The 19666-nt window shown below is 43.7% G+C and overlaps 1 protein-coding gene across 1 annotated transcript in view; it reads right to left on the reverse strand.

Annotated features, from left to right (window-relative positions):
* The window catches only part of dcc (DCC netrin 1 receptor), a 291775-nt gene that overhangs the window by 52357 nt on the left and 219752 nt on the right, over positions 1–19666 (reverse strand). Inside the window, exons 17-22 of the mRNA XM_069677215.1 lie at positions 16018–16256; positions 13380–13518; positions 7403–7510; positions 6491–6685; positions 6246–6278; positions 738–803 (exon numbers count right to left, since the gene is read on the reverse strand). Of these exons, the coding sequence (XP_069533316.1) occupies positions 738–803; positions 6246–6278; positions 6491–6685; positions 7403–7510; positions 13380–13518; positions 16018–16256 (780 nt within the window). The remainder of the gene's footprint in view (positions 1–737; positions 804–6245; positions 6279–6490; positions 6686–7402; positions 7511–13379; positions 13519–16017; positions 16257–19666) is intronic.

The raw sequence follows: 19666 nt of genomic DNA on the forward strand, positions 1-19666 counted from the left end.
TATTTGGCTCTGAAAGTACTGTCAGTCAGTCAGTCAGCCAGTCAGTCAGTCAGTCAGTCAGTCAGTCAGTCAGTCAGCCAGTCAGTCAGTCAGTCAGTCAGCCAGTCAGTCACAGACCCATGTGTCGGGCTGACCCCGGCAGTGTGTAATGCTGCATTATTAAATCGAATCATCAGAATCTTGGGTCGACTCTATCGTCTTCATTAAAACTAGTCTCCTGTCAGTGTCCTGCTTTAAATAATTATCAGTTATGTTGTTGTTTCTTTTGTCATTAAATTAAAAACTACAAGCAGAAGATTTATGAGGACGCTCTCTTAATCCTGTCTCTCAGTGAAGGAGATTATTTCCTCCGGTTTGTAAAAAACACTGATTGATGGCGAGGTGGTGAATCTCATTAATTCTGCCGGCAGCGAAACGAAAACAAGCAGGAAGCGACGCTAACGGACTGTAAATCAGCACGCGGCGGGTCATTAAAATAAGTTTAGACACGACTGAGCCGAGCGATCAAAGACAACAAGTGAGACGCTGTAATAATCTGATGATGCTGCAGAATATCACACACACACACGCACACACACACGCACGCACACACACCCAATCAGCTCCCAGGAGAACTGGTCTCATTACAATCTCAAGTCCAATAATGAAGCTAAAAGTAATTCTCCTTTCTGACAGTCAGATTCAGTCAAGCGGAAGAGCAGTGTGTGTGTGTGTGTGTGTGTGTGTGTGTTTCCTACCGTTGATGCTGGTCCTGTCGATCAGGTTGGTGTCAGACGGCCAGTAGGCGTGGTCTCCTCCTCGACCTGGAGGACGAGAAATGAAGAAGAAAGTCAGAGCAGAAAAAAAGAGGAACGGGCAGAGGTGGAAAAAGAAGATGAGAGTCATTCTGCAGAGAGAACAGCGGAGCCCACAGAGAGATTGCTTCTTTGTGAGAAAATAAATTACATTGTTAGGTTGGTACACACACACACACACACACACACACACACACACACACACACACACACACACACACACACACACACACACACACATGTCTTTCACATGTGGTGTGTTGTTCTCTCCCCAGAGTCCATTTAGTGTAAATCTCCAGGTTTTATCCACCTGCCAGGACGCTAACACTCCCTGGTGTACAGACTGGTTCCCATAGTTTGGACTTGCAGGCTTCTACACCATCAGACAACAGCTGACTGTTTAGGGGCAGGACTGGATTCAAAACAGGGAGTCAAATGGAGCTGACAGCTTGTGGTTGTGCCTATAATAGGTAAATCCAGCCATGCTTATAAAGGGTTAATGAAAAGTCTTTAAAGGAGAAATTCTCCCCTGGAAAAAGCCACTGTGTTCTCTGTAAGCGATAGACGCAATAAAATTTGAAATTGGCGCCATAGCTGTGGAGAAAGTTGTACAAACAGCTCGTTGCTTCACCCATTCTGCATTCCTACAACACCCAGCATGCACTGCGCCCCTCCCTCTGGAAGGAACGGCCCAGCGAGAGACGCTGGAGTGAAATACTACCGTTTTTGTTATAGGCAACGGCTCAGAGCGAGACAGGATCTGAAATACGACGAGAATATACCGGTGGATCGTCTAAAACATCTTCAGGTCTGCAGTCGACTTTTCAAACCTGACGATTTAGAACGAGACATGACGGAGGCGGCGTCCTAGATTCAGGAAGTGTAGTTTAGCGAGCTCCCAGGCCTCCGTCAGATGACGTGTTTTACGTAGTCTGGTGGAGGTTTTCCAGGGCCCATTGGAGAAGGGGATAACGTCCTCCAAAGGCACAGAGCGACCTACCATAATGCCGTTAGCTCCCCATGACAGCATGATCGGACTGAGCTTGTACATCAGTGAACTGGCCCTTTAACAAACCTTCGATCAGCAGAGGGAGATGTGACGCTTTAGCGACCTGTTTTTAGTTAACTGTTGAAATTAAAGCCCCCCTTCTCTGAGTTCTTCTACAGTTCATTCACTTAGTTTCTACATGAGGGTCAAATAAATGTTGCCACAGGGTGCTGGTTTCGTTCAGTGGGTAGAGCAGGCGACCGCGACGCAGCAGGTTCAACTCCCGCCCTCGGCCCTTTGCTGCATGTCATCCCCCGCTCTCTTCCCCGTATTTCCTGTCTCTCTTCAGCTGTCCTGTCTAATAAAGGAAAATAGGCCAAATAAATAAATAAATATACCCATAACATAATGCCACATTAGATTTATTCTGGTAGCAGGGCAGACTGTACCAACGTCCATATCTGCTGTGTCCACTGACGGCTGTTTGCTCTCATTGGGGGAAGCACACACAGACTCAAACCTTCAGCAGTACACCATAAGAATAAATATAGAATAGATAATAAAGATGAACAGAGAAGTCCTGCTACGACCCACAGGAGCGTTTCCTACATTAGCACACCTACCAATCGCAGGCAACATCTCTATCGAACACGTCCTCACACCCACATGTTTGGTTTAAGCATTTAAATAATAATAATGGGAAGCCAAACCCTCTCTATCGCCCCCTGCTGACTGGGGAGAGAAGGGGCGGGACATCATTACCGTGGCTCCACCCCCTGATCTGTCGTGTGCAGTCTCTGGCTCCAAAAGACGTCACCAGTTCAAGATGGCAGCGCCCGCCTCGGTGGTGTTTTGGCTTCACTTTTGTGCAATAAGGAAGTGGAGACGCGTCGTCCATATTTATATACAGTCATTGATTATTAATTAGGATTTTGAGGGGTATATTCTTCATGTTTATTTCCTGAACTAGCAGGGAGCATCGCAGGAGGAAGTTTAAGAGGAATTGAGAAGCAGCTCATCACAGAGGTCGGAGAACAGAGACTGGAGACTGATGAGAAAGACTTTTAAAAACCTCGACCTCGCCGCTTCTATTAGGAAACATCCCCACATCTCAGATTCAATCCAAGCTGCAGACGATACATAATTCTTCTTCATTTTACACTGAACGTTGGATTCCCTATCAGCCACCATGTGCCAGGAAGCAGTCTGATTAAAGCTGTAGAATAAAATCTTCCTCTTTCTGAATACACACACGCACACATCAGTCATGTTTTTGTCAGTCAATCTTTGTGTGTGCATTAAACATGTGTGTCTCTGCATGTGTGTGTGTATTTACAGGGTAAGCTCCACAGTAACACGCCTGAACATCAATCTTCCCTCCTCCTCTGACAACACCTCTGATTTATATGGAGAGGGACTGCGGTGTGCACATGTACACACACACACACACACACACACACACACATACACACACACACACACTAACACACACACATGCCTGTCAGTGACAAACAACACCATTTAACACCCTGACACCAGGGCTGAGTCTCTTTGCTTCAGTGTCCAAACGCCTGAAACGCTTCGCTGCACTTAAGTCTACATGCACTGAAAATTCCCAGAATGCATTTGTAGAAAGGAGAGGAATAAAGGGTCTGAGTGCCAAATACAATTTGTATATTACACCGACATACTGCAAGGAATATGTCTCACATTCAGCAATGTGGACGTCTGCTCAAACAACAGCGGACCAGAACAGCTCATTACACACGGCTTAAACAGCCAGCGAGCAGCTCGGCTCACGGAGACGGTCGTTGGCAGCGTAATCTCTCCACTTCGGTCTAAATGACTGAAATGTCTCAACAATTGAAAGATCATTTGGTACAACATCTTGTGCAGACGTTCACGGCCCCAACAAAATGTATCTTCACGCCTGCCTTTACCTCTGGAACAACCATGAGGCTGACATTTGTGGTTTTAAAGGTCCGGTTTGTCAGATTTGGTGACCTACAGTAGCCAACTAAGGACAAACCAAAGACTAGCTCAACACCGGCTTTTTCCTTCATTCGCGATTTTTTGTGGGCACAGGAGATTCTTTTTTTTACCTCCATGGCTGGGTCTGTCTGCTGTTAAACTGCAGTGTACCAAGGACAGGCTGAACAACACGTGATCAGATCGGCAGGTTTGAGACGTCACAAACCTGAGGAGCCAATCCCGTTAATGGACGGGGTGACGCAATGCATATCATTATGTGTAACCTATGGCAACCACTTCGGCGATGTGCGAGCCAGCTGTAACCGTCATCGTCATTTTTGCAAACTCACTACTGATGACTAACACTGCTACAACTGATTACTAGAGACGTGTTTTGTTTTCGTGACGGAGGGGGCGGTTGGAAACGTGCATAGTGGGCGGGGATTATGCAGACTGGGGAATTTTTAATAAGGGAGAAGGAGGAGATGTCGTGGGAGGATTTTTACAAGGTAATTAAACGTATTTTGCAGAAAAAAACATATGAGACACAATTTATTATTTCAAGCAGAGCATTTTATACGTCTTAAACCATGACTGGAGCTGCTCTTTAGGACATCCAGTAAATACTCACACGTACAGATACGTAGGAAATCCAACCGCTGCCATGTCAGCGTTCAAAGGATCGTCCAGAGTCGCACACAGCTCGCTAAGTTTCATTGCCTCGTCAGACAAATGTGTCTTATTAACTTTGCCTAACCTGTCCATCTGCCTCAATGTGTCTAACGAGTGAAACAAAACTTAGCTTACAACAGTTTGAACCCACAACAAAAACAATGTGCTGTGCTGATTTAATTAGAATAAACAGATTGGAGGGATGCCAAAAGAACACCCATTCATGCTGCAACGTCATCACATCAGGAGCACCTGTGTGTGGGTCTACTCCTGTCTTTGTAAGTTACTGCTCGTTACATTGTGCAAAAACACCACTTTCAATGTTGTTTACTGATTAAGTCATGCTGTTGGTTGAAGTCCAGCATGCACAGAAGCCGTTTGCTGGTGGGCATCGTATGATGCAACATTAAGAAAAGTATAATGTACAGTGAGCAGGTTGTTATAGTGGAAGGGAACCCCGACAGGGTGAGCAGGACCCCGTCTTCATGTGCCGTCTATCTCTCTGTCCTAGCCTTTAGTTTTTTTAACCTTTGTTGTTTTCTCTCTGCTGTTTTCGACTTCTTCTGTAAACAGACCGAAGTTAAATGTACCGTAATTCTTTTGGTGGATTGATATGATTACAGTTCTCCGGATTGTGTGACTAGAGCCGCATCCCTAGCAATGGTCTATCCTTCATAGCAACGGTCTGCTATGGAGAAATAACAGACCCCAGAATGCCGTAATTAACCAATCAGAATCGAGTATTTAACACAGCCTTGTGATAAATGGTAATAGTAAGTGTCAGAAACTGTTTCGGAACGATACCAACACATTTAGGGAATTAAACATTTCAACTACAAGATTGTCTGTCGGGTCCTGTGAGATTCTGAGATTTCAAAGCTCAGTGAAGCAGATTGAAAAAGCTCTGAGCGTTCATCAGCATCATGCTGTCTGTTTGCAGCTGAATCACAGAACAGAGCGTTAATTATGTCTGAGTTAAATATTGTAAACAGCCGTTTCCATGTGTCTGTATCAATAACGTCTCCTCCTCCTCTCTTGCTCACTCTCTTTTCATTTCTCTCTCACGGCAGAAACATTATTTTTGTCAGGCAATTAACAAACGCCTCTCCTGCAGCCCGATGAGCCGGGTTGTTTGACTGAAGTGAAAAATAATTCAATTAAGAAGAAAATGAAGTAACTTCTTCTGTTTTTACATTCGTCTCTCTCGACGGTTAATTGATTTCTCAAGACGGATGTTTCAGCCAATCACAGCAGACTCCTCACTCTGTCATCCCTCCATCCTTACCTTTCCTCTTTACGTACTTCCTACCTCCTTTTTTTCCTCTACTATTTATACGCCATCGTGTCTCCAGCTGACAGGCTTTGATCAATCAGATTAAATGAGACAATGGGGCCGTTCAGGCTTCCATCACTTAATAAACATTAGTGTCACAGAGGGACTGTTTATTCTACCTCTGCACAACATTGGCTTATAACTGAGTAGCGCTCGTCAAATGCACGTTATTCTATTCCTGCTTTTCATTACGATATCTGTGATGGTTTTTGAAGTATTAAATAAAAACTGAAAACTGAACAAACCGAGAATCTCACGTCTCTAAGGAGCGCTAACGTTGGCCTAGTTTATATTTCCTTCAGGAACACATTTCACCTAAATGTTTCCCAAAGAGAGCGACAAAAAAACACTGATGTGTTAAAGGCTTCGAGAAATTCATCAGGAGGAGGGAACATGATTTGAAGATGAGATTATTTTAACATAACTGAGATGAGAAGATGACATGAAGAAGGATCACACACGCCAGTAAAAGGTAAAAGAAGCTTACCTTGATCGTTGGCCATCTTGTCTGGATGTTCCACTGAAAGAGCAACAGAGAGTCAGCACACTTATAAAATATAAAGCAAAGGAATACATCTACGGAGGTCTTGATCTTCAGTCTCACACACACACACACACACACACACACACTCACACACACACACACACACACACACACACGCGCACACACACACACACACACACACACACACACACACACACACACATACACACACACACACACACACTCACCTTTGGCGGTCTTGAAGTGGACGGAATCAGACAGCGGGCCGAGTCCTTTGGCGTTCTTGGCCTGAATCCTGAAGTAATAAACCGTGTCCAGGTTCAGATCCACGACCTGGTGGGTCAGCCGGTCGCCGCTGATCGCCTCCATCACCCAGTCGTCGATTGGCATGTTCTTATCCAGTGTGTAGTACAGGATGTAGCCTGTCCAAAGGAAGTAATAATATGAATATCATATCATATTTAAGCCAGAGTACAGTGCTAATCTTTAGACAGAAGTAACAGTTAGCATTAGCATTTTGCACTTAAGGGAAACACATTTACATTTACTCCAGATATGCAGATTGATTTAAAACGTTGAATTCCAACCTCATATTTCCATTATTATACAAGAGCTTAAATACTGTAATATAAGACCTGAAAGTGTACGATCTAAAAATATCTGTGTGTGTGTGTGTGTTGTGCTGTGTGGTGCTGTGTGGTGCTGTTGGCCCTGCAGGGAGCGTTTGATTCGTCCTCCAGGACGCTGAAGGAGCAGCAGAGCTCGTTAAAACAGACGGGTTTACAGCCGGGTCGATCGCCCAGAGGAAGAGAGAGAGAACAACGGAAGAAAGAGTGTGTACGTGTGTGTGTGTGTGTGCGTGCGTGTGTGTGTGTGTGTGTGTGTGAGTGTTTGGAGACACAGAGCAACAACTGAATTCTTGTTCTGTTGTTGAGTTTGTGTTGACACTGTAAGAAATAATTTTTTGTTGCTTTTTTAAGCATTTAAAAGATTAAACTTGTGATTAAGAAAATCAGCCAGTTAATCAAATTAACTAAAATCTCTGTGGAATTATTTCTGTGAACTTTAACTCAGCGGTGAGTTGATGAGCAGAGAGGGATGCGTGTGGGGAGGACTGGTGTGTTTGTGTGAACGCTCACCTGTGATCCGTCCGTTAGCCTCCATTGGAGGTTGCCAGCTGATTAAAATAGCGCGGGGTCGTCCCTCGCGACTGATCACTGTCAGATCTTTAGGGGCAGAGCTGGGAGCTGTAAATTATAGACAGGAAGAAGAGGATGGGAAAAATCAGTGTCAGCACGAGGAGGACGAGACGATGGTGTGATTAGCTTCATTCATCTTTAAGTGAAAGTTACAGGGTGCAGGAGGTCGTGTCGAGTTGCTGAAATGTGGTAAAGATGAGTTGAGTTGTTTTAAATGTTTTGCAAATGAACACTTCAGCTGACTTCATCACCACAAACCTCACAATACATCGATCAGCCATAACATTGTGACTAATATAGTGTAGCTCCCCTTTTGCCGCCAAAACAGCCCTGACCCGTCGAGGCATGGACTCCACCAGACCTCGGAAGGTATGCTGAGGTATCAGACACCAAGACGTGAGCAGCAGATCCTTTAAGTCCTGTAAGTTGCGAGGTGGGGCCTCCATGGATCGGAATTGTTTGTCCAGCACATCCCACGGATGCTCCATTGGATTGAGATCTGGGGAATTTGGAGGCCAAGTCACCTTGAACTCGTCGTGTTCCTCAAACCATTCCTGAACCATGTCTGCAGTGTGGCAGGGCGCATTATCCTGCTGAGAGAGGCCACTGCCATCAGGGAATACTGTCTCCATGGAGGGGTGGACTTGTAGCTTAGGTAGGTGTTACGTGTCAAAGTAACATCCACATGAACAGCAGGACCCAAGGTTCCCCAGCAGAACATTGCCCAAAGCATCACACTGCCTCCGCCGGCTCGCCTTCTTCCCATAATGCATCCTGGTGCCATGTCTTCCCCAGGTAAGAGACGCACACGTACCTGATCATCCACACAATGTAAAAGAAAAGGTTTTCCAGTGCGGGGTCACTCACATCCTTACGCTTATGCTTTTTTCCGGTTTCCAACACATCAACTTCGAGGACAATAAGGTAACTTCCTAACATGTCCCACCCACTGACAGGTGCCATTGCAACGAGATTATCAATGCTATTCACTTTACCTGTGTGTGGTCATAATGTTATGTCTGATCGATATGACGATGCAGGTTCCTCTGAACTTTGTGATAATTAATAAACAATCCCGAGTAAGACTTTCAAAATAAAGGTTGAGAAACATTTCACACAATATATTATTTTTTCATGCAACAATAATTCCATATGAAGAAACGGTTGCAGCTGGGTTACGTTTTGTTACATAAACAGATTAATAACAAAATCATCTCTGTCCATGAAGTAAGAAGCAATTTAACAAATCCATCCCATAGTTGGTAAGTTACTTTAGTTTGGACAACACCCACATCTCTGCGCTGCTAGCACGGCTAAACGTCCCCAGCATGTCCAACAATGTATCCTCATACACTTTATCAGCCTTCCTACTAAGTCACATCAGTCACTTCCAACACGATGGACGGCCAGGTGGGTCTAAATTGGTGCATTACTCCGGTGAATGAGAACAGCCTCTTGTGTGTCAGTGGAGTCTGTGACATTGATAAGGAATCTCTCTTGTTTTATTATGCAGTGAATCTGAGGTATAATTGAGCTCTCGGGCTGTTAGCATCCTATGAATAGCATGCATTGTTTCTCATACAGTAACCTCCCCAGGTGAGTGCTGTTTGGAGAGTGCACAATGTTCTTTCTCCGTCAGTCTTGAGTGTCTCTTTCCTCCCAGACTCTGGGTTCATTCTTTCCACAGAGTTCTCTATCTTGGCACTGAAGCCTTCATGTCTTTGCTGGTGCTAAAAATAGAAAGTGAACTTGCACTGTGCGGTACTTCTTTGCCTGGAATTCCTGAGCTGACAGGAATCTAAATACGCCTCAGTTTTCGTGCGTTGCACTGGTCCGCTCGGATTGAACTTTGGAAAATTGTGCAGAAAGTAATTTCAACCACTTTCCCTAACTGCCCTGTTGTATCGCTCCTGTTGTGAAAATGTCAAGCAGTCGGCCTCCCGACCAGGACTGAGGCTTTTTTCTCCTCAGCTGTCACCATGGAAACTAAGTGGCAGCGTACTGGAACGTTAGTGTGAGGCGTCTGCGTGTGTTCCTGAGTTATAGATGTGATTAAAGACACGTTTTTTTTTTTAAAGTCTCACACCAGGACAGGCCTCAAAGCTTGCATACCAGCATGACTAATGAAACTGCTTGTTAAATGTGACATGATGCGCTGGAGGAAATTACAAGTCCTGGCTGAGGCTGTAAGTGACGGTTACAACCTGAATTTGTCAAAAACACGGAGAGAAGACCTCAGGAAAATACACTGCGCACATATCTCTGACAGAAAGCAGTAATTTCAGCTTTTACAACTAAAATAATTACAATAATCTCCACTTCATAATTAATGCTACTGAAGATGTTACCTCCTCCAAAACTGACATTAAATCTCAAATGATTATTCTCAGCACCAATTAAAAGCCCTGAACACCTGCACCAGGTTGTTCAAGTGCTGTGATTGATTTGAAAGGTTGGAGGTGGGCACCTGGGCATGTTGGGAACGATATGGTGTCCCTAATTTATCTCTTCAAATCAAGAGACATTAGTTTTACTGTAGCAGCCTTTGAAAGGATTAGGCAGGAACACCTCATCAGATACCAAAATAAGCCTATTTCGAGATCATGCATGCTTAAGCTCCTCCCCCTCTGTCGCGTTGCATCAACTTCAAATCCACCACCGACAGACCTACTGGAGGTGCAGCTTTGGGGGACAGCACAGATCCACTCAGAAAAACCACATTCGCCCCCTCCATCTTTCCCTTCAAAGACTCACATCAGAGGAGCTCAGAACTACAATCAAAAAAGAAGAAGAAGAAGAAAATGGCTGATTGAGGACCAGCAATTTCAACAGTGGTGCCAAACTCATCCACCTAATGACTACACTGCTGTAATCCTCTTCATCCACTCACTATGCAATTTTTCTGTCTTTTATATTCATTTCACGTCAATGAAATCTAAATGTAACAAGAGATAGAATTGTTGTATTATTTGTACTACTCTAAAAACATCTACTAGCCTCTCTGCCCCCCGGTGTACTCACATCTGTTTGATGTTGATTAATGTATATTTTCCAGTCTTAGAAGAAAGGAAAGGAAAAAAGAAAATATCTCAAAATGTTCCAACAGGCATATTTAAAAGGTCAGTGTTAATGGGATACTTCCCTGTTCTGAGCCCATAGCCTGCGGGGTCCCTCAGGGAAGCGTTCTGGGGCCTTTTTATCACAAATTAATTATTTAAAATCTGCACTCTTTTGATGAGTGCTGCACTGAAAATGTCACATATTGAAAATTCAAATGCGCTGTGTGTTAGGTTACCCTCCACCATGATCTTTCTATCGTGTAACCTACCAAACAGAAACACCTTTATGAGTTTGAGCTCTGGAAGGCACTGACGACAATATCCTCCTCATAGGGGCATCAGATCTCAAAACACAGGTGTCTTTCTCGCTAAAAACGACCTGTTAAGGTGTTACATTTGGAGGACTTGATGTTAGTCTGAAAGGGAAACATTTCAAAAGACTAAATTATGTTTCAATTAGATTTGCAACACAAAAAACTCTCAGACGGCCTTAGATTGAACCCATACTGACCTGGCTGTCCTTGTAGTGTTCAGAAAGTCAATAAGGTTGCTAACCTATTAAGCTAACAGACATCAAAGCAAGGTTTTACATACTTTCTAAATCAAATGAGAGCAATAGAATTTCGCTTATTCAAACGAGTTAAAGTAATCACAGGAAACTCCAAAGCACTCTCAAACCAGTCAGATGGTTCGTCTCCCTGACGAAAGCTTGATGCTGAAACGTTTTAAGGTTTTTAGGTGGAACATGATAATTCCATGACAGGCGTACAAAAGACCTTTTTCTCAGAAGTCTTTTTAGCATATCACAGTCGGAAAAGCACAGGTGTTCACAGTCGCATTAATGATGGCTGTATTCCATTTAGCTGCTTCAATTACATGGTCCTGGTTGTGTGCATGCTGCCTGCCTGTCACGGCTTTCCCAGACACCTGAACAGAACAGAACCATTGTTAAAGTTGTTATTAACACCTGTGCTTTTCCTCCTGTTGGATGTCCGCTGTGAAAAAAAGCCCATTGATGAAAGAGAGAGTGATGAGGAATTTTCTTTTGTTTGTTTGCAGTTTTTGGCAGCACTGTTTTGCATATCACACTCACAGATCAGAGCATCACCAAATTCATGAGGATTCAGTTTCTGGGGGGCATGAATTTCAAAGTTTATCTAAAGCCAATCTGTCCAGTATATCAGGGATTTTCTGAGTGTTTAATGGACTGAAATCACCATTTCAGCGACTGCCTCTGGTGGGATGTAGAAACAAACATAAAATAATGACCCTCAGCTGGTGTCTTTCAGACTCAGTGGGTTATATTTCTAACAGTAAGGCAGACTTATTATGAGCCCCAGTAAAAGCATTTTCTTGTGTGCTTTGTTGTGAAGCTGTGGTCAGTGTTTGTGTGTCCAGAGCTTGTTGATCACTGCAGGGACTGAGTGGGCTCAGCCCGTCTGCTCCCTCTGAATGTCAATGTATTCCAGTGGGCCTCGGGGAGTCGGTGGGGGTAATGCCGTTCACGCTTAATTGGTTGACAAATCCGACAAACATGATTGTAAACATCCTGAAAGGGATACCTTGACATTTTGATTTCAGTCTGCGGTTGGGTTTCATTGTGGCAGACAGTTGTGTTGTTGCAGGCGAGAGTTTCGTTTCTCCATTAATCCTCACTGAACCAAAACACGACTCCGGTGCATTGTTACACCCCTTATTAAAGTAATCGCTGCTCAGGGAGCATAAAGAAAATGTTCGGCATCTGCATTGCTTTGTTGAACCAAGGTTCCCCAAACAAACTATTCAGTTTATACGAATCACCCATTTATACAGCCGTTTATAAGAATTTAAATGTTAAAACAATCATGAGCTTGAAAGTTCATTCTTGACCTTAGGGCCCGACACAAAAAACAACACGCATTAGCTCATCCAGGTTTCTCCATCAGAGGCTCATCTAGCCCACTAGTCATCTCCAGGTGATTCATTCAGATGTAAGGTTTGGCAATCACGCCCTAAATAAATCGTATTTATATTCTGCTGATACGTTCGTTCTGTTGTTTCTCTTTCTTATGAGCTACACTTTGGTACAGTGGATTTAATGTTGTTTCATGTTTGTGTCTATACCATACTTTCTCAGAGCGTGAGTGCAGAGTGGAGCAGATTTATTCAGAACATTGGAGCGTTGCCTTATCTCCGGCTGCAATTTCACTTGGGTACTGCTCACAACATGACTTCAAAGCATTCCCAACCCAGAACTAAAGTAGCCTGGGCAGGAAGCAGAGGAATCTCCCGAGCGTTTGCTTTATGTGTGAATTAGTCTGACTTGAGTTTGAGCTAAAATTTGAATACATCACAAGCTTTTTTGTTTTTGGAGGTAAACTTATTGAATGGGTTGGGGTGAAATCTGAGTTACGGTTGCAGCGAACTCGGGTGGCTTCGAGCTAGAGAAGGAAAGAAGAAACAACGTTAGGGTTTGAAATATTCCTATAGCAGAACCCTCTTTGCTGCTCAGAGTCTCTGAAAACTTCATCAAACAGCAGAACATCTTCTGCCAAATCTAACTTTATAACCAGCTGCAATAAATCATCTCCTACACGACTGACTGTTGTAGCCTTTCCAGACCTTTTAAACACCGCTTGTGGTTTTCCACTAGTGATAGAATTTGCCTAATGTTCTTGAATATCGCCTGGTTGTCTAGATCGAATGCAATTCTGAGAAGAATCCCAATGGTACTCAAAACCCTGACATCTTTGCTGGTACGCCCCCCGAAGAGGAAGTGCATCCTGAGGACGAAGGGTTACAGCATCAACGTTTGGCTGAAGGTTAGGGAGGATGTGTTGGATGGATGGGTAAAGTAAGGTTGTGTCTTTTGCACCTACCTGCTTCATATGTTGTGGCGTGCGCCGTCATACTCCAGGTGCTGGACTTGCGGCCTTTGGTCACCATGACAGCAAACTCGTACATGGTGTTTGGTTTGAGGCCGGTGACGGTGTGGCTGAGCGCTGTGGTGTCTGCAGACTGGAAACAAGAAACCGTTTTATCACTCATTTGTAGAATAAAACAGATAAAAGTGCAGGAAGAGGCGACGGCAGTTGTTACTATATTTACAAGATATTTGTTCCTTTTAAGAAGACCAACTTCACACATAATGAGATGAATAACACCTCAGTGTGAATGTGTGTTGCCTTCCTTTTTTCTATCTGTTGCAGAAACAATTGTTACTGTTAAGATCATTTCTATCCAAGACCTAAACATCTGGGAAAATGATCAGGCCCCTTAGCTTCGTAAACTTTGTTTTGTGTTTCCATTTGAAGACCAGACCTCTGTTTGTCCTTGTAGCTCCAAGAAGACTTGTTTACTAAATCTGACGGGAGAAAAAGGAAGGAAACACTCCTCGTCTACCCCTCGCTGTGCTGAGCTGTATCAAGGTGAGCAGACTGCCTGCCCTTTTATAGATTTACTATTTCCAGTGTTTTTGAAGCTGAGTTCAGATTATTGTCAAAGTTTCTCAGCAGTTCAGAGTTTGATTGGAAGAAAATAAATCTCACAGGGTGCACAGGAGAACATGACAAGATCATTGAAGGATTTGATTTAGCTTTCAGACTATCCAAAAGATTCCAGGTTATTCAGGAACTTTCTACAGCACTGTCAAAGCTGATGTTTTGATCAATAAAGATCTCTTAAAGCAAAAAGGCCTTCTTCTCTCATTGTTATTGCTTACAAAAGCTGAGCTCCTTTTTCTGTGGCTGTTGAGCTGCTTGTTACATCGCTGTAAGGGAGGAGACACCTTCTTTAATTTAGTTCAGGAAGCACCCGAGGTTGACAAGTCTGACTTTAAATCCCTCTCAGCTAATAATCACTGAGCAAGTCGTGCGGTTGCTGTGGTAACTGTGTGGTAGTATTACAGGGAACTTTAAAGTGTGGAGGGGGGAATATTAAAACATGTATGCAGCAACTTATGCAATTAACAGGTTAAAGCGATCATTTAGTTCAAGTCCAACAGTCAAGAAGAACAAGTCCAGGTTAGGATGGGTAAGTTAAGACCTAATTAAAGTCAAGGCTAATGTGTTTCATAAACAAGTCATTATCCAAATTATGAAGTCTGAAGTCAAGTCCCAAATGAAAACAGGTAAGTCTTAAAAGTTCTCAATCCACTAAAAAGTCAAGGCAGGTAAGTTCCAAGCCAAGAATCAAGTCAAAGCAGATCTAAGTCAGGTATTCAGTCAAGACAGGTGATTTCTAAGTCATTAACATAGTTAAGTTCCAATTCTAGTAGCAAGTCGTCTCCATTTAAGTCAGGTAGGTCCCAAGCCATCTCACAGGTCTTCAAGGATGTGTTTCAAATCCTATACAAGTCATTAAGTAACAGGCAAGTCCTCATAACCAAGTTCCCACTATAACGTCAAGGCTGGCGAGTACCAAGTCAACTACCAAGTCAAGGAAGGCAAGTGCTAAGACGTGTCCCTAGTGTGACGACCGAAGGCCTTGGGTCAGTCTGTGTCTGTTTTCTTGCCTATGCTTTCTCCTTGCAGTCTCCCTGATTGTCTGGCTCCTCCCACCTCGTTGAGGGATTGCTTTCACCTGCTGTGTTCCATAAAATCTTGGGGAATCCAAGATGGCTCTCTCGTGCTCCCTCCTGGAAGGCTAGTGCCTTTTAGGCACCCACTTTGTTTTTTTGGTTGGTCTTGATTGTGTTTGTTAGCCTTGGTTCCTTTCTTACGTTTATTAAGTTTTAGCTAATAGCTGACTTAACCGTTAGTTTTCATTTGTTGATTTAACATTAATAAACCATTTGTTTATTTAAAGCTGTTACTGTGTGGACCTCCCTTCTCTGTCATGCTCTTCAGCGAGCTGGGCATAGCACAAGTTAAGACAGGTAGGTTGTAAGTTAAGAACAAAGTCAAGGCAGGTAAGTTCCAAGCCAAGAATCAAGTCAAAGCAGATCTAAGTCAAGTGTTTAGTCAAGACAGGTGATTTCTAAATCAATAGCACGGTAGCATAGTCCCAAGCCAACTCATAGGTCTTAAAGGATGTTTTTCAAACCCTATACAAGCGGGTAAGTGCTAAGACTAGTCCCTAGTTAAGACAGGTAGGTTGTAAGTTAAGGACCAAGAAAAGGCAGGTAAGTTCAAAGTCTAGTAGTAAGAAGTTCCCACATATGTCAGGTAAGTCCCGTGCCAACTCGAAAGTCTAAAAAGTTGTTTCAAATCCCAAACAAGTAATTATTTGACGGGCAAGGGCTAAGAACCAAGTAAAGAGAGGAAAGTTCTAAGTGCCAAGCCAAGACAGGTGTGTCCCAAGACAAGTACCCAGTCAAGGAAGGTAAGGTCCAAATCGAGTACCCATTCAAGGCAGGTCAATTCCAAGTCCAGATAGTCCAGAAGTCAAAGCGGGTTCAGGTGGTATCAGGAGTCACATGTTTTAGAGTCAAAGTTTGGTTCTTGGTCCTGAAGTTATCCACTTGACTGTATGATGTAGAGCATCTGCACATTAGTGTCATGGACTGACTGTGTTTACCTTGTACTTTCCACTGGTGGAGTAGCTGGTCTTCCACTTGACAGAGTAGTACCGGACCTCAGACGCCTTCTGGTTCTTGGTCATGGAGTTGTCAGCCCAGGAAACGCGGACCGAGTCTGAGGACAGGGCCACGGCTTGGACTCCTACCGGGGGGATCATGGGAGTGCTGGTGTCTGGCATGGGAGTGGGGTATTTATCAAAGAGGTGGAAGAGGTCATCCTCAGATGGGTCAATGGGGTCTGAGGGGGGGTCATTGATGGTAACCATGGTGTTTGGGGACAATTAATGAAATCATTCCGTGTCATTTTAAATGTGTCATAATGAAGTTTGATAAATGGTGTCAGGGGTGATGCAGGCACACATTCCGATTATCACATACACGTAGGTGCAACAACAAACAAAAGCACAAAAGTATAAGATGACATGCAGGTTTGAAAGTGACATGCAGCAGGCGGCCATGTTTGTTCGAGAGGGAAGGAGGTAAGGAGGTAAGGATGGATGGATGAGGAAGTGAAAAACAGGAGAGAAAAGAGGAGAGAAAAAAGACAAAGAGTAAGAAGACATTTTTAACAGGAAGTGGTGCCTCAGATCCACAGAGGGGCGGGTTTTTAAAGGAAAAGCTCCTAATGATCTTAGAAACATCTGAATAATAGACGTCTGCGGGTTCTCTCATAACTAATTGTTATCTGTACACGCAACACAGCAGAGCAGGATGGAGAGTGGCAGGCCACTCACAGCAGCTGGTCGAGGCTGTGACGTCAATTGCCAGAACTGAGTGTTGTCTGACTGTGCTTGTTATGCCATTTGATGCAATTGATGTAATTGCATGCAACATCTCAGCAAATTTACTTTGGTAGGTAAAGTGTTTTTATAACTGCAGGAAATGATGGCTCGAGCTATGAACATAAAACTTAAAATGTTTTTGCTTTAATGAACCATGAAAATAGTCCACACCACATGAATAATGCATCATTTATGTAAGAACAATGATTACATGTTTCATATTCCAGATTTTAATTATGTATCATGAGCCGCTACGCTATAAATTCAACGCATGTGAAGTTGCGTTTCACATCAAATTCACATGAGAATTGGAGATACAAGCTTGCCATCTGGCACGATGTTGTTCTCCAGGCTTCATATCAGTTCACACAATGTTGGCTTCTGTATATTTGTACAAATAAAACCCATCTGTGTGGATCTGTGTCTCCAGCCAATCAGCGAGCAGAAGCTGCCTTCAGGTGCTTTCAGAAATCCCCGAGATGTGAGCGCGTTTTAGGAAACTATACAGTAAAATTAAACACAAAAACGTCCTTATTTTGTCTACAGAATGAGCTGCATGTTGGACTGCACAACTGTGACAATAATGAAAAAAAAAGTATACGATTTTAGCATGCAGCACCTGAACACATCACAGGATAGGCTATATTACTTCTGAAGCAGGAAGGAGCACCTGAAGGCAGCAGAACATGAAAGAGATGCTAACAGGGGCTAACGGAGAGCTGGAAGGAGCAAACAGAGAGAATAAAACATAAAAGTTCTCTGCAGGTTCCAGCCCTGCGCTCTTTGATCTACTGATAGTCAAACCTACTGGAAGCAGAAACACAGTTAGTGACAGAGACAGGTTTAAATATAAACACACATCACATTCAAACTTAGAAAGGTTGTTTCTGTTCTCGTTAGGGAGAGTGCAGCTCTTCACAAGGTGTTTAGGTGCATGTGGGTGGGGATCAGTGAGTGCAGCGCAGGCTGTGTGTGTGCAAAACAGTCATGGAATTAAATTAAACCAGGAATGATACATTAACCTCCTTCTTTCCTCCCAAACAAATTGGAGTTGAATCTCACTCAACTGTCCCTCCCAGTGTTGTGTCTACATTTGTTTCCTGTTACCTTAACCTACTCCTCTTTACCATGAGCCAACCCGAACCCCAAACATGGAGGGCATCGATACAGGAAACACTTTCTGATGGGGGAAAATACTTTTCACACAACACAGGAACACAAGGAAAAAAACGATTACATAAAAATGACAGAGGTAGAAAAAACTTTGCTCCAGTTTCATGTGCACTAATCGAGGACAGCGACATTGAAAGAAGTCTTTCTGCTTGCAGAGTCGTCTGGTTCTTTTCTCTTTTTAGAAAACGAGCAGAGGTCTCTGTACGTCCTTCTGCAACTGTTAGTAGCTGAAATCTATTTTTATGTCAGCCTCTTTACACACAGGTACTCTCAGAGATTTTCAAAGTGTAGCTGGAACAAATCACTTCCAAATCTCCGGTTGAGCAGACCGCTCAGCGTCTTCCAGCACCACATTTCAGCCCTGAAATCCACCCACACATTTGGACTGTTGACAGGCTAAAACAGGCTACAGCACAGGTAAGTATTGGATGTCTGTCAGCAACCACATGGGTTATAAACCTCATCCTCTCTACATGTGGAAGATACCAGGACTACCAACCCAGAACAAACTACTGTAAGAAACAACCATCATTGCAATTTGTTTTGCTAGAACACCATGCGGAGAAAACAATGAAGAACAGATTTATTTCTGTCTGCATCATCTGTGCCAATTTCTTTCAGTATGACCGAGAGAACATTGCAAGATTGACCCTTGATAGTTTTTCTTCACCGTGGACCATTCGAAACACGAACCCAATAAATAGTTTCAACTATAATAAAATGAGACAGAATTGGCTGCTTTTGCTCCCAGCAGCTGTAAGATAGTACAAACAGACAGCTCTGGGGTCTGCGAACCCCCCAGTTGGTAGGGTTAGGGTTAAACTCGAACTTTGGCCAGTATAGACTCTTGTTACATGTGGTCACCAAGAGACAGCCCAGCACTGGCCTAGGATTCCTCATAGAGGACTCATTTCCCTGGACTAGATTCAAAAGATGATCGAAGGTGTTCAAACAGGTCTGCTGTCGGGCTCATTGGCAGCTGTTGGACAATGAACCCGTCTGTGTTTAGCAGGCTGGATAAAGAAAGTGGATGCCATCTTTTTATAGTGTCTAATAGCTACAACACCAGGTCAACAGCTGGTGACGTCCCATTAGAGATCAGACGTGGTGAAGGAGGAGGAAGTCGGGCCAGACAAAAAGCAGCACCTGGCCCTCCAGGTTTGGGGGTGACAACACCATCATGGAAATGCTAAAACCACGGGCCCTATGTAGACTCAAGCCAACCCACTGCCATTATGAAAGCCCCCCAACAGGAAGTACAATAGAAGTTCACTTGGGCCCAAAACAAAGACTTCCACTCCAGTCCAACTGGTGGCAGTGATGCACCTCTGAGCTGGTTTGCAAACAGCCATAAACACTGGAAGGAAACAAATTAACTCCCATTTGGTATCCAAGCAAATCACAAGACAAAGATCTGTTTGAAAAAAGATAACCAAACCAAAATGGCGTAGCGTTAGGCCCCGCCCTCTAAATATGGAATGACGAGTCATTCAGCAATCGAGCCATCAGACCTGGTTCCCTTTAAAGAGCTGTACTCCTCATCACGTACACGATGGAAAGAACGATGAAAATGAGACCAGTTGTGATAAACCTGAAATAAGGAGTCGTTTGATTTGATTGGAAAGTGAGCTGCAGTGTTTTGTCTCTTTAAACACCCTGATGTGGAGTCGAAACCACCTGAACATCGAACACA

This window comes from Semicossyphus pulcher, unplaced genomic scaffold (assembly GCF_022749685.1).
Source record: "Semicossyphus pulcher isolate SPU_LCO1_2020_fin unplaced genomic scaffold, fSemPul1.0.p SCAF_28, whole genome shotgun sequence".
NCBI classification, from domain to species: Eukaryota; Metazoa; Chordata; class Actinopteri; order Labriformes; family Labridae; genus Semicossyphus; species Semicossyphus pulcher.